Source organism: Zea mays, chromosome 9, assembly GCF_902167145.1.
Source record: "Zea mays cultivar B73 chromosome 9, Zm-B73-REFERENCE-NAM-5.0, whole genome shotgun sequence".
Taxonomy (NCBI): Eukaryota; Viridiplantae; Streptophyta; class Magnoliopsida; order Poales; family Poaceae; genus Zea; species Zea mays.
In genome coordinates, this window is record NC_050104.1 from 158581710 (window position 1) to 158595249 (window position 13540).

Consider the following 13540-nt stretch of genomic DNA (forward strand, 5'->3'; position numbering starts at 1 on the left):
GCCACATAAATTATATTTAAACCATAAATTATATATTTTTTATTTTATATAAAATAAAAAGTATGTATAAAAAACATAATATATTTTAAACTATACCTAGTAATGAGTCCATAAAAAAGTTAAACAATAACTTACTAATGTAATATTGTAACGCTATAACACATGGCATTAGACCGGCTCGCGACTTCACCTGAAAATCAAGACGACGTGGTCAATTGTTTGTCAAGACCTGTCTTCAAATTCTGTGTATAAGAAAAAAAAACTGTCTTAGATTAAATGTTATCCGAGACCGAGTTGGAAAGAAGCGAGCCTAGAAAATCTAAGCTATTGATTCTATGAGGTCATCTCCAACAGACTACACATCCTCACCATTTATTTTAAATTTTGTTAGAGAATTTAAGCCTGACCCAAATAATAAATCCTTTAAATTCTAAAGGTCCACTCACATATACATAGGTTCTGTTTGGTTGGGTTGTGGCTATGAAAAAAGCTGCTGTGAGCTGTGAGCTGTGAAAAAAGCTGTTGTGGGCTATGAACTGCTAAAAAACTAAAAACCGTTTGGTGGAAACCACTAAAAGTCGATAAAATTTCTTCCATATATATTTTCATAGTTTCACCTAAAAGCTGCTAAAAGCAGGGTTAGAGGTACTTTCAGTTTTGCACTACAAGAAAGTCGGCTTTTAGAAAAAGCTGCTTTCCAGCTTCAGCCATTTGGTTTGACTTTTGGCTTTTAAAGGCCAAAAGGCAAAGCCAAAAGCCAAACCAAACACACCTATAGTATGGTGGTAGCTTTAATACCACATTGCTACTCTAGAAGTCTAGATAGAGTAAAGCCAACTTAAATAGTTGAACTATCTCCGCCTGGTTGAAGCTATTGAGTGCGCTCGCTGGGCCGGACCAGACCGGGCAGGATAATGGGTGTAGGCACACGACATACGCGTGAATGGTCCGACGATTTCTCGCCTCTACCTCCTTGTTCCAAATCGCTGAGCAGAATCTCCGAAGCCTACGTCCCCATGTGTCCCTGTACGAAGTAGGGGCCGTATAAGCCTTTTTGGGAAGCGTTGTCGTGATTGCTCGTTGTTTGTCTGCTTTCTCTACACCGATGTCGATCTGCTTCGTCTACTATTGCGATGTTCTAGCGCTGACAACCCCACTGTAAGTCTATATATATTTGTATTCTTTTAATCCCTAGCACTAGTTTATGAAATGCCAGTGAATTGTAGATATGCGAAACATGCTGTTGTGACTTTTATTTTTATCGAAATCAATTTGTTATCACTAAATTGCTATTATTTCTAACAAATTCTACCGTATAAACAGTGTATTATATTGCTGTACTGCTGGAGACAGTCTTCACAAGCAAAGGAGGAAGTGGTTAATCTGGTCAAAGAACTCGTACCATGACTTCCCGTCGGCTATCGCAAGTTGGTCTTGTGGGCCTCCAAGCGGTCGAAACGGGCCCGAAAGAATGGGCCATGTGGCGCCTCGGGCTTATCTGCAGAAAGGGGATCTCCGATTCGCACCTCCACCACCTGCCGCGCCGGCCGGCGAGCCTCTTCCTCTTCCTCCGGTCGCTCCCCTTCCCATCTCCATCTTGATTTCGATTCTCTGGTGGCTGGGAAAGCCTGCGAGAGCGCGATAACCGGAAAGATCTGAGCTGCTGCAACCGATCTCCGGCGCCATGGGGTTCCTCGAGGACTTCCAAGCCAGTGAGTGCTCTTCCTCTCGCTAGGGCACACACGACACGCCCGCCTGTGTAGGTCACGGGCTTCCTGGACCACACCTGATTAAAGTTTTCTTGTACTCTTAATCGGGGTTTGTTCTAGAAATTCCGGATGTTTGCTGATTGGACATGCATGGCTGTTTTTAGGGTTTCGTAATTAAATGATATTGCAATGACAACATGCTTGAAGACACGTTAAATGAGTCCTAAGACTAGGTTTCGTGCCCAGCTGCATCATAGTTACTATGCAATTTCTCAGCGGCGGAGCCAGGCCAAAATCGAAGCTTGGGTACCGCTGGTGGGAGGGGAAGTATGATGGCGCTGGCGCCTTTCGGAGCAGAGTCACTGGCGGCGCCGCTGTTGCTGCTGCTGTGCGACGCCTCCAAGCGCCACAGGTTGCCTCTGGCCACCACCGAGCTCTCCACACCGCTTGTCCTGTTGTCGTATGTTGCCAACAGGTTCATGCTCCCTTTCGCCCGCGCCAACCTACCGGAGGCGTCAAGGGTGTTGTCGCTGCCTTTGGCCCCCGCCCTGCTGACCGCAGCCGACGCTCTGATCGCCGGTCTCCCGCTATTCTTCTATGTGTTGCGCCAGCGCTGATTTAGCGAGCCACCGCCGGAGTAGGTGTCGTTGATGTGGAGCAGTGTTTTCAAGTCGAACGACTTGCTGGTCGTTCTAGCTGACCGACTTGGATGATTAATTGCGATTAGCCACGATTAGTCGGACGGCTTGGCGATTAATCGTGATTGGTCCAAACCAACTTGGACGATTAATCGTGACTAATTGGACGACTTAAAACATTGATGTGGAGGTGGCGGAAGACGTCGCCCACTACTGCAGCCCAGGCGTCCCCCGGCGCCGAGCACGGCGGTGGCCACGCCGGAGAGCATAGAGCTGCTGCTTCGGCGCAGGTGGAGGGAGCGGGATGGGGCGGAGGTGAAAGCCGTGCGACATTGAGACGATGTCGGCTGCCTTTGTGGCGTTCTATGCTGGCGATACTATGGCCTGGCGTACATAGACTGCTTGCTGTTGCACTTTCTGCCAGAGTTCTTGGTGCGCTAGAGCTCAGTTCGCCAGAAAGGAACTGGAGGCCATGTTTGAGCTCACCGGCAGAGCCAAGCCCAGGCATGCTGGGCCCTGGCTCAGCCGATGCAATTTCTCTTGTTGGAACTGCAGTGGTGTCTATTTTTACTTGGCAACTTGTACAACCATTAGCTTTCCTTGATGAGAATTGCTGTGCGGACGCTAAGGAACAAGCGTTTCTTTGCTGTTAAATGTGAAGTTGTTAGTTTTGATTAACTATGTCAACCATGTAACCCTTTTACTTGTATTCAATTCTACTTTTGTTTGGACATACTTCCATATATCCATGCACCTATTGATAAATTGCAATGCGGAATGGTTGGACCATTGGTAGTAGGGTAGTATTGTTTTGCAAGCGAACACTATAATGACCTTATTTTAAATCTTAGCATTTTGTTTTTTTTATTTGGCTTGCCCTGTCAGTGGTAACATTATCAATATGTGCAAATTTATTCGTTGATATCATATGTACACACATTACTTCATTTGATTACTCTCAGGTGTTGAAGCATTGCCATCTATGCTGCATCGGAACTATTCATTAATGCGAGAGTTGGATAAAAGTTTGCATGGTATGGCAGTTTTGACTTGTGAATCCTATTTTATTCTATTGAATCTCCTTTTCTCTTTGAATATATATGGCAAACTAAACCTGAAAACAATAATGGTTGAGTGTCTCATTGCATTAAGAGGATGTGTTTTGTACTTATTATGCATGCAAATGGACTTAAGTTATAAATTACCATTGACTATACTGTTTTATTTCTGATTATATTTGCAATATTTCCATCCAGCGCATAGAGCCACAAATATTCAGTAGGATTGCGGCAATTACGTTTTGTTTCATCTTCTAAAATTTGATGAATGTCAGTCTTTATGTGGGCTGTCACAATATATGTCAACCTACAAATCATGGCAAATGAACTTTTCTATAGGATTGTCCAGACGAAGGCACTGAATTGATAGTTACTAATGTTATTGTTGCTACTTAAATATCAACTGATTTTATTTCTCCAAACAGAAAGTGCAATCTGTGTTCAATTTAAGCTTTTCAGCTTTTTGCCCTGAAAATAGACCGCCTTCTGTGCTTCTTATTAGGTGTGCAACTAGAAAATGAGCAGCGCTGTCAACAAGAAATAGAGGACATTAAGCATGGACTTGAATCTGGAAGTATTACATATGACCCAGCAAAATTGAAATTTTCCGAAGAAGCAATGGAGGAGCAGAAACATTGTGTTAGAATTGCTGACGAGAAGGTGGCTTTAGCCACTCAGACTTATGACTTAGTAAGTGTGTTAATTATAACTTGTTCACGTGCACTACAATCCACTGCACCAGGAGCATCTAATCTTGCTCCATGTTTTGGTGGACGAATAGGAGAGTATTGGACTAGAAACCCTAACCCTAAATGGGTTGGGTGATGTATTTATAAAAGACTTGTTGGGCCTAAGCCTATTACACAAGATCCCATTATAGACACAAGCACAGTTACTCTAACACCCCCCTCGCTGTTGAAACTCTAGTCACGATAGATGTTGAGACTGGACTGAAACTCCTCAAACACCGACGTAGGGAGGCCCTTGGTGAAGATATCGACGAACTGAGAAATGGTCGGGACATGAAGAACCCGCACATCCCCGACGGCGACACGCTCACGAACGAAGTGGAGGTCGAGCTGGACATGCTTCGTGTGCTGATGCTGGACGGGGTTAGTGGAGAGGTACATGGCGCTGACGTTGTCACAATAGACAAGGGTGCTCCGCGTCAGCGGACTGTGCGGCTCCTGAAGCAGCTGACGAAGCCACGCCGCCTCAGCGACGTCGTTAGCCACAACTCGGCCTCGACGCTGGAGCGGGAGACAACTGGCTGACGCTTCGAAGACCATGAGATGAGGTTGTCGCCAAGTAATACGACGAACCCGAATGTGGACCGACGTGTGTTGGGACAACCAGCCCAATCGATGTTGGTGTAGATGATGAGGTCGGTGGTCGCAGATCGGCGAAGAAGGCCGAAGTCGCTTCATAGAGGTGAGATGAGGTTCCCGTTGGGCGTGCATATGCAGGCACACCTGCTAGACCACGTAGGCGATGTCGAGGCGGGTGAAGACGAGGTGCTGTAGGGCCCCGACAAGACTCCGATAGCTGGCCGGATCAGCCATTAGAGGGCCGTTGTCGGAGATCTTGCCTTGAGTGTCCACTGGAGTCGAGCAGGGCTTACAATCAGCCATGCCAGCGTGCTCGAGGATGTCGACAGTGTACTGGCGCTGGTGGAGGAACATGCCTTGGGGCCTGCGCTCGACGGTGATCCCCAGAAAGTGGTGCATCTCACCCAGGTCCTTCATCGTGAACTCCCGCCGGAGAGAGGAGATGATGAGCCGCATGAGGTCTGGGGGAGGAGGCTGTGAGGACGATGTTGTCGACGTAGAGGAGGAGGTATGCAGTATCCAGGCCGCGGCGGAAGACGAACAGGGAGGTGTCCGTCTTGGCCTCGACGAAGCCCTGTGAGAGCAAGAAGGTGGCGAAGCAACTGTATCAAGCTCGAGGAGCCTGCTTGAGGCTGCAGAGGGACCAATTGAGCTTGTAGACCATGTCGGGGTGAGTCGGGTCCATAAAGCCGACCGACTGAGAACAGTACACCGTCTTTGTCAGGGTGCCATGGAGGAAGGCATTCTTGACATCGAGCTAATGTACTGGCCAGGCCTGTGAGAGAGCCAGAGTCTGAACAGTCCAAATGGTGCCAGGCTTCGCCACGGGGCTGAAGGTCTCATCATAGTCCACCCTGGGACGCTCGGTGAAGCCCTGTAGGACCCAGTGTGCCTTGTACCCATCCAAAGAGACATCTACCTTAAGCTTGTGCTTGAAGATCCATTTCCCGGTGACCACATTGGCGCCAAAGGGGCATGGCACCAGGTCCTAGGTATGGTTCGCCTGCAGGGCCTCGTACTCCATAGTGCGTCGCCAGTTGGGGTCGGCGAGCGCAGTTTGTACGGACGACGGCTTGGGGGAGAGCGCCGGAGAGGATGCTGAGAGGACCAGACACTCGATTGATCGGAGGACACTATCGGCCCATCACGTGACCATCAGGTGGACGTGGTCGGGATCTCGGCGGAGGGCCACAGGGTGGTACACCGGTGGCTCCGTGCTGGAGGGAGCCAGGGCAGTAGCCCGATCATGTCGCTGGTAGACGTGGACAGGGTCTGCGAAGCTCGACGAAGAAGCCGCATCAACGAAGGGCGGCGAGACCGTGCGTTGCAGCGCGGGAGACTCAAGGGTCGCGCGTGGCGGCACAGGGGACCTTAGGGCCATGTGTGTCGACGCGGGGGACGCCGGGGCCTCGCGGGGCGGCGCGGGTGACACCGGGGCCACACATGGCGACACAGGCGCGGGAGAGGTAGGGACCGTGCGGGAGACGCTGGGGCCGCGTGGGGCAGCGCGGGAGACGTCTGGGCCGCGTGTGGCACGACAAAGGGAGCAAGGGAGGGAGCAATAGGGGCCACCTCGAGGAGGGCGTCGTACTCTGAGGAGGCAGGGAAGAGGACATGGAGAACGGGAAGTCAGACTCGTCGAAGATGACGTGATGAGAGACGAGAACTCTGTGAGTGGAGAGGTCCAGGCACTTGTACCCCTTGTGATCAGGAGAGTACCCAAGGAACACAGCGAGTGGAACGGGGCGCAAGCTTGTGAGGGGCAGTGGCAGAAAGGTTGGGATAGCAGACGCACCCGAACACACGAAGGTGGTTGTAGGAGGGAGAGGTGCCAAAGAGAGCAAAGTAAGGGGCCAGGTGAGAAACCGCCTTGGTGGGGAGGCGATTGTGCAGATAGATAGCAGCGGCCAACCCCTCAACCCAATAGCGGGCAGGAAGGGATGCCTGGAACAACAAGGAACGCATGATGTTGTTCACGGTGCGGATCATGCGTTCAACCTTGTTGTTCTGAGAGGAAATGTAGGGCCACAACATCTCAGCTGAATGCCATTGGAAAGGAAGAAGGAATGGGACGTGGAGTTGTCAAACTCCCGCCCGTCGTCACTGGACAGCCCGGACGGTGCGTCCAAACTAAGTGGAAACCCAAGCGAAGAAGTGAGAATGGGTGGGGAATGTGTCCGACTTCAAGCGCAAGGAAAAAGTCCACAAGTAATGTGAGTAATCATCCAAAATAAGTAGATAATATTTATTACCAGAAATGATCAAAAGAACACCTAGTACAAGAGATGACAAAACTGCTAGACAACTTCGACATCACATCACGCCTAGGATGGCCAAGACGGCGGTGCCAGGTGATGGACGAGGTAGCAGCAGTTAGGGCATGCATGGTGGAGGTCGAGGAAGAGGAGGCGGGCAGGCGAAGGGTGTACAACGGCGGCGAGCACCAGGGCGGGTAGGCGCGTGCTGAAGCCGGACGGGCCCCACGTGTCGCGTGGTCGAGGAGGGACGGGCACACGATCACGCCCATCCATGGCGGCGGGCGGGCAGCCGGCCACAGGGAAGAAGAGGGGCGTGGGTGCGTGGGCTCTGGCGGTCGCAGGGAAGGAGAGGGGCGCGGCAGCGGCAGGAAACAGCGGGAGGAGCTCGGGCCGCAGGGGAGAGTCGCCGTCAGTGGAGAAGAGGGAGAACCGGAGAACGCCGGTGGTCGGTGGTACTGTAGTGCCGGCGGCTAGGGGTACTGTAGCGCCGGTGGCTGGGGTGGGAGGGATGCTAAACGTAGCTTGATATCCAGTATTTATAAAAGACTTGTTGGGCCTAAGCCCATTACACAAGACCCCATTACAGACACAAGCACAGTTACCCTAACAGAGAGAACGAAGAGAAACTTAATTCTCCTATTGTTTAGTTTTTCTAGAAGGAATGCAAACTATTACAGTTTCTCTATCAATTGTCTTTTCAATTCTTTCTCCTTTTTGTCATTTATGGATGCTTAAATATCAGTTTGTGGTAGTGGTTTCTTTTTATCTCTACCCAAACGGAAAGATTGGCTGCCAAGTTTATTGTTTATCTATATTTAATTTCTGCCATGGTACCTGCAGTAGTTCTTGATGTCCATGTAACAGTACACTACAAACCGTGTTGGTTACATTTTTCAATAACTTTACATTACTAGTTTATATATTGCTAGGTTCTGCTTCATTCTTTTTATCTCTACCCAAACGGAAAGATTGGCTGCCAAGTTTATTGTTTATCTATATTTCATTTCTACCATGGTACCTGCAGTAGTTCTTGATGTTCATGTAACAGTACACTACAAACCGTGTTGGTTACATTTTTCAATAACTTTACATTTCTAGTTTATATATTGCTAGGTTCTGCTGCATAATCATGGCTCATGACGCCTCTGCACTGTTGCTAAATTGTGAATGTGCGGGATTTTGATTATGCTGATCTATAGGTTGATGCTCACATCCAACAGCTAGATCAGTTTATGAGGAAGCTTGAAGAAATCCGGCAAGGTATGGAACTACCCTTTGGTTGTTTCTGAGTCGTGTGTTTTCTGTTCTCATTTTGAGTAACATGCCTAACTGATTGTTCTTTTGGAAAGAAATTACTGATTATATGTATGCCATGCGTTGTAATTACCAGGAAAAGAGGCAGCTGCTGCTGTTACTGCAGGGACTGCTGTTGCTACTACTGCCACTCCAACCGTGAATGCTGGAGCGACAACTGCTGATGCTAATCCGAAGAGTGGACGATCTGGCGAAAGAGGCAGAGGGGGTCGGAAGAAGTATGTTTTGCATCTGGATAAGTTTCAGTCCAGCAGTGTTTTTCTTAGTGTAACACACCAACCCTACTCCTGTTTCAGGGCCAAGGTACCCACGGAGCAGTCAGTGCCAGTGCCAGTGCCACTGCCACCTATTGACTTAGAGTTGCCTGTGGATCCTAACGAACCGACATACTGCCTCTGCAACCAAGTCAGCTATGGTGAGATGGTGGCATGCGACAATCCTAATGTATGTGACATGCCCTTTGTTTACTCCAGTTTTGACAAGTTCCATTTTTCATGCCCGTGCTTTGGCTGTATATCACTTTCGTATCCATTTGGCAGTGCAAAATCGAGTGGTATCACTATGGCTGTGTGGGCGTCAAGGAGCAACCCAAGGGAAAGTGGTATTGCCCAAACTGCATCGGATTCCAGAAGAAGCGAAAAGGCAAGTGATATGCAGTCCACAGGCTGCTGTGCTAGTGTGTCCTTGCTTGTTAATTGTGTTGCTGATGTTGGGTAACAAATGTAGTAGTAGTTGCTGCCTGTGACAGTGCATACCGTTGTAGATCCAGTGTTCTGTACATGTTACTCCTCCTTCGGTGCTCGTAGTTTAGGGCCATCAACCATTTGTTAACTTCATGGCCTTTTTGGCGATTCATGCCCCTTGTATGGGTTTCGCAATATCATGTCTCCTTTTCCTGGTATCACAATATTATGCAATACAGCCGGTTTGTAACTTTTCCCTCTTTGAAAAAAGAATATCTAATTAGAATTCCTAAAATTTGATTGTCTTAGAAGTTTTGTTTTACCTTAGACAAATCATGTTTCGTATATTATTATGGTGCATAGCCTGTAATTCACTACAGGAAAACGCCCAGTTTCCGACGGCCTAAACCGTCGGAAATAAGTCTTGAACCGTCGGAAGTAGTTACTTCCGACGGCTTAAGGCGGGTCCCGTCGGAAGTAACGCCGTAGGGGATACCCAGTCGGAAGTATCCGCGTTTCCGATGGGGCCGTCGGAAGTAAACTTATTTCCGACGGCCAGGGTGGCGCCGTCGGAAATAAAGCGAGGTGGGCCTCGCAGACGGCCGGCCGCCGGCGCCTGATGCCGTCACAGCTTAGTTCCGACGGGGCCGTCGGAAATAAGCGGCCGTCGGAAGTAATTAAAAAACAGAGAAACAGAATTTTTCTGCTTTTTGTTTTACAAACAATCACACAAATTCAATCTGCACACAATATCCAGTTTTCAATAATTCATCCAGAATCACATACAATACCACAAATATCCATAATTCATCGTTTCACATGAAACACACAATAACACAAGTTCACAAGTTAAAGCACAAGTTCACAAGTTAAAGCACAAATTCACAATGTTCACAAGTTCACATGTTCAGAAGTTCACAATAACACAAGTTCCCAATACCACAAGTTCACAAGTCCATAGTACGAGAAAAACACAAGCAGACAGGCTACTCAAATGGAGGAGGTTGATCAAATGGATGTGGTTGATTTGATCCGCTAGCTCCTCCACTGTTTAGAAGACCGTCCACAAAAGAAGCGACCGCATCTTCAGAGTCCTCATTTCCCGGAGTTAGCAAGTTTCCTGGAGGGACCTACAACATTCAAAAAAAATGTGTTAGTAGTTAAATTCTTGTTATGCAACGTCAAAAGAAAAAGTCAAGTAATATAACCTGAGGTGCAGGTGTGGGCCAACTAAATTGTGGAGTCGGTACAAACCGCGGGATAGGTGGAGGAGGTGGCATAGTCATCGCTGAAAAATCTGGACGTTGCCCTAGTGCTATTTGCTGAAAGAAATTGAAAGCTATGTTACGAGGATATATTAGAAAATATGTGCTCCAATTATAGTAGAGGCTCACGAGGATCTAATTACCTGCATCATCTCCTGCTGTCGTGCAAATTGAGCAGCCCAGTACTCTTGTTGTTGCTTGTTATACTCCTCCTGCCACCTCAAAGCTTCCTGCATCCGGATCAGCTCGGCGTTTCCTTGGGTACTAGAGCGAGGACCACGGCTAGACGACCTCGATGGACGAGACCTTTCAGGCCTCACCTGAGTCGAGTCGATAACACTACCAAACATGGGGTAACTAGAAAAAAAATAGAAAGAAGTTAAACACGCAACACATCATGTTAGAAAAGATCAAATCGACGAATTAATAATAGCAAACTCACCGTCCATGAGGTTTTCCGCCTCCACTAGCATACACAACCTGAGGATCGATAGGCTGATTCATCCAATCATAGTCTTGCCCATGCTCCGACATCATGGAAGCACCATATGAGGCCTGACAAATAATAAACAATGTGGTTATATTTTTCTCGACTCTTAGAATAGAAGTGCATTGTAACTAGTTGCGAAAGTCTCACCACACGCTCAGCAGCTGACTGAGAACACAACTGTTCTGGATTTGTAGGATCCGACCCCCTGTGACCTCTAAGGTAAACCTGAACATCACTCGGCGTAACACCAGAACTAGCTTCCTACAGGCAAAAGAAAATAACATAAAACACATAGAAGATTCATGATATGCACGACCATAAATTACACTTACCATGCGCTTTGCCAAACGAACGTGGCCATCACCACCATATCTGTGGTGAACATCATGCCCACGATTTGAGCTGTTTCTCATTGAAACACCTTTAAATCCATCTGTTGCCCAATATTTGCATACAACCCGCCAACCAGCCTCATTTGATGCCATCCATGGCACCGAGTCTGAAAACTTTATTTCGATCCAATGTATTGTTAGTACTAACACTTGGACATGAATTAGGATAAAAACAATTTACCTCAAGATATTCTTCTTCGGTTAAGTATTTGTTTGATGCCTCACTTTTGGAACGTGGTCGACGTCCTTCCTGCCTTAATATGTAATCAGAAGTGACCTGGATCCGAGCATAATACATCTGATCCCTAACCAAGGTAGTCGCGCTCTTGTTAAAAACGATCCGTGCACGATCGTTCATACTTCCATCTTCAGGCAACTTGTAACGTTTCTGAAAAAACAAGAAACAAGATTTTTATTACATTGTATAGTTGAATCAATTCAAGTTGGGCTAGAGAACATACCCAGAACTCATGCCACACAGCACCTTGGGCATTCCTATGTTCCGCATTGAACGCGAGCCCGTACTGATCCCAAGACATACAAGGCACCTCAACGCCTTTCTCCATCACTACACCAGGCCAGAGATATTTGCATATACTTCCCAAAACTTTATTCACCTGTGTGCGACGTCCTTGACCTTGAAAAGATGCATCAATCCAAGACCTGCAACCACATTGTACAACTCCATCCAGCAAAAATACCGTAGGCCATGAAATCATGAATCGACCACAAGTACGCAACTCGAAGATTGAATCTCTCTTTCTTGTAGCAATCGTAAGCTTCGACTCCTTCCCACAATTTTTTCAACTCATCGACTAAAGGTTCCAACATTACATTGAGATGTTTTCCAGGGTGTTCTGGTCCAGGAATGATTAGACACAGAAACATGTAATCGTATTTCATGCAAAGGTGAGGTGGAAGATTGTATGGAACTGCAAATACAGGCCAACAAGAATACGGCGATGCGGTCATATTGAAAGGTGAGAACCCGTCCGTCGCCAACCCGATTTGAATATTTCTAGCTTCACTAGCAAAATCCGAATCAAAATCATCAAGCGCCTTCCACGCATCACTATCAGATGGGTGCATCATAACTTGAGGGTTCTCGCGGTCACGTTCTTTGTGCCATCTCATCTGCTTAGCGGTGTTTTTTGAGAGAAACAACCGTTTTACACGAGGCGTGAGAGGCATGTAACGAAGTTGCTTCTTTGCTACTTCTGTTGTCAATTTATCTCCATCTTCATTTACGACCTCAACGAACCTTGATTTGCTGCATCTCAAACATTTGTCTAATTTTTCATTTTCCTTCCAGAAAAGCATACAGTTATCTGGACAAACATCAATTTTTTGATACTCCATACCTAAGCCAGAGAGTAACTTTCTTGACTGATACACGTCTTTGGGCATTTTGTGATCTGGTGGTAATACGTCGCTGATCAAATTCAAAAGTTCATTTAAGCAGTTGATGGAGAATGCGAACTTAGACTTGATAGCCATAAGTCGCGTCACAAAAGCAAGAATGGTTACTCTCGTGTGTTCGTGCAACGGCTCTTCTGCTGCCTTGAGAAGTTCAAAGAATTTTTTAACTTTCGGCGGTTGAGGATCCTCAGGATTATCTGGAAACACTAAATCGGGATCCTCTCTTAAATCCTGAACCATCTCCTCCATTCGGTCTAAATCCGGGTCAAAATCGTCTTGACCTTCTGGAGCATATCCACGGGGAAGCTCCTCACCATGATGCACCCAAACTTCATAATTTGGCACGTAGCCATTTTTGCAAAGATGACCAGACATCTCTTTCTTGGTTTGACGTTGATAATTTTTGCAAACACTGCATGGGCACCACACTCGACCATTTCTTGACGAAGAAAAAACACGATTGATAAAATCTTCGGTTTTCTGTATCCACTCAAGCGAAGGATCATTTTTTCGCCAGCCTTCATACATCCAGTGACGACTATCACCCATCGTTCGACTAATTAAAGATCAAGACAAGTTCATTAATTTCTAGATATATTATCAGCCGGTGGTCCTACAATTATAGGAAAGGATAGGTCCTAAACCCACCTAAGAGTGAACGACATATCACAGATTTATGATAAGTCAATGAGTTTGAACGAAATTTCGGCAGCATAACCCCGTTGTTCTCCATTGCATGCCCGTAATGGTGCAACAGAGAACAAGAGGGTTATGCTGTCGAAATCTCGCTCAAACTCATTGACTAATCATAAATCATATTTGATATGTCATTCACTCTAAGGCTGTCCAAAAAGGGACAATTTCGGTACAACACACTACTTTATTAAGCAATGTGTTGGACCGAAACGGGTGACACATAAGTTTAAACCTATTTTAGTTAAGTATCGCATTATACTACAACATCACATCAAATTATACTACAGCAT

At 46.9% G+C, this 13540-nt stretch overlaps 1 protein-coding gene across 5 annotated transcripts; it reads left to right on the top strand.

The window, feature by feature from the left end:
* The first annotated feature begins 1441 nt into the window (after positions 1–1441).
* On the top strand, positions 1442–9283 carry LOC100282463 (inhibitor of growth protein 5). 5 transcript variants are annotated; one of them, XM_008660380.3, is made up of 7 exons: positions 1442–1712; positions 3310–3381; positions 3908–4095; positions 8191–8251; positions 8382–8523; positions 8602–8720; positions 8845–9283. In XM_008660380.3, the coding sequence occupies exons 1-7, from the start codon at positions 1685–1687 to the stop codon at positions 9048–9050; spliced, it is 816 nt and encodes a 271-aa protein (XP_008658602.1). In that variant the 5' UTR covers positions 1442–1684; the 3' UTR covers positions 9051–9283. The 5 variants fall into 5 exon arrangements, with proteins under 5 accessions (XP_008658602.1, XP_008658601.1, NP_001148845.1 ...); NM_001155373.1 differs by having other exon boundaries at positions 1465–1712; positions 8602–8749; positions 8845–9252; XM_035962261.1 differs by having other exon boundaries at positions 1480–1712; positions 1986–3381; positions 8602–8749; positions 8845–9274.
* Positions 9284–13540: the final 4257 nt, after the last annotated feature.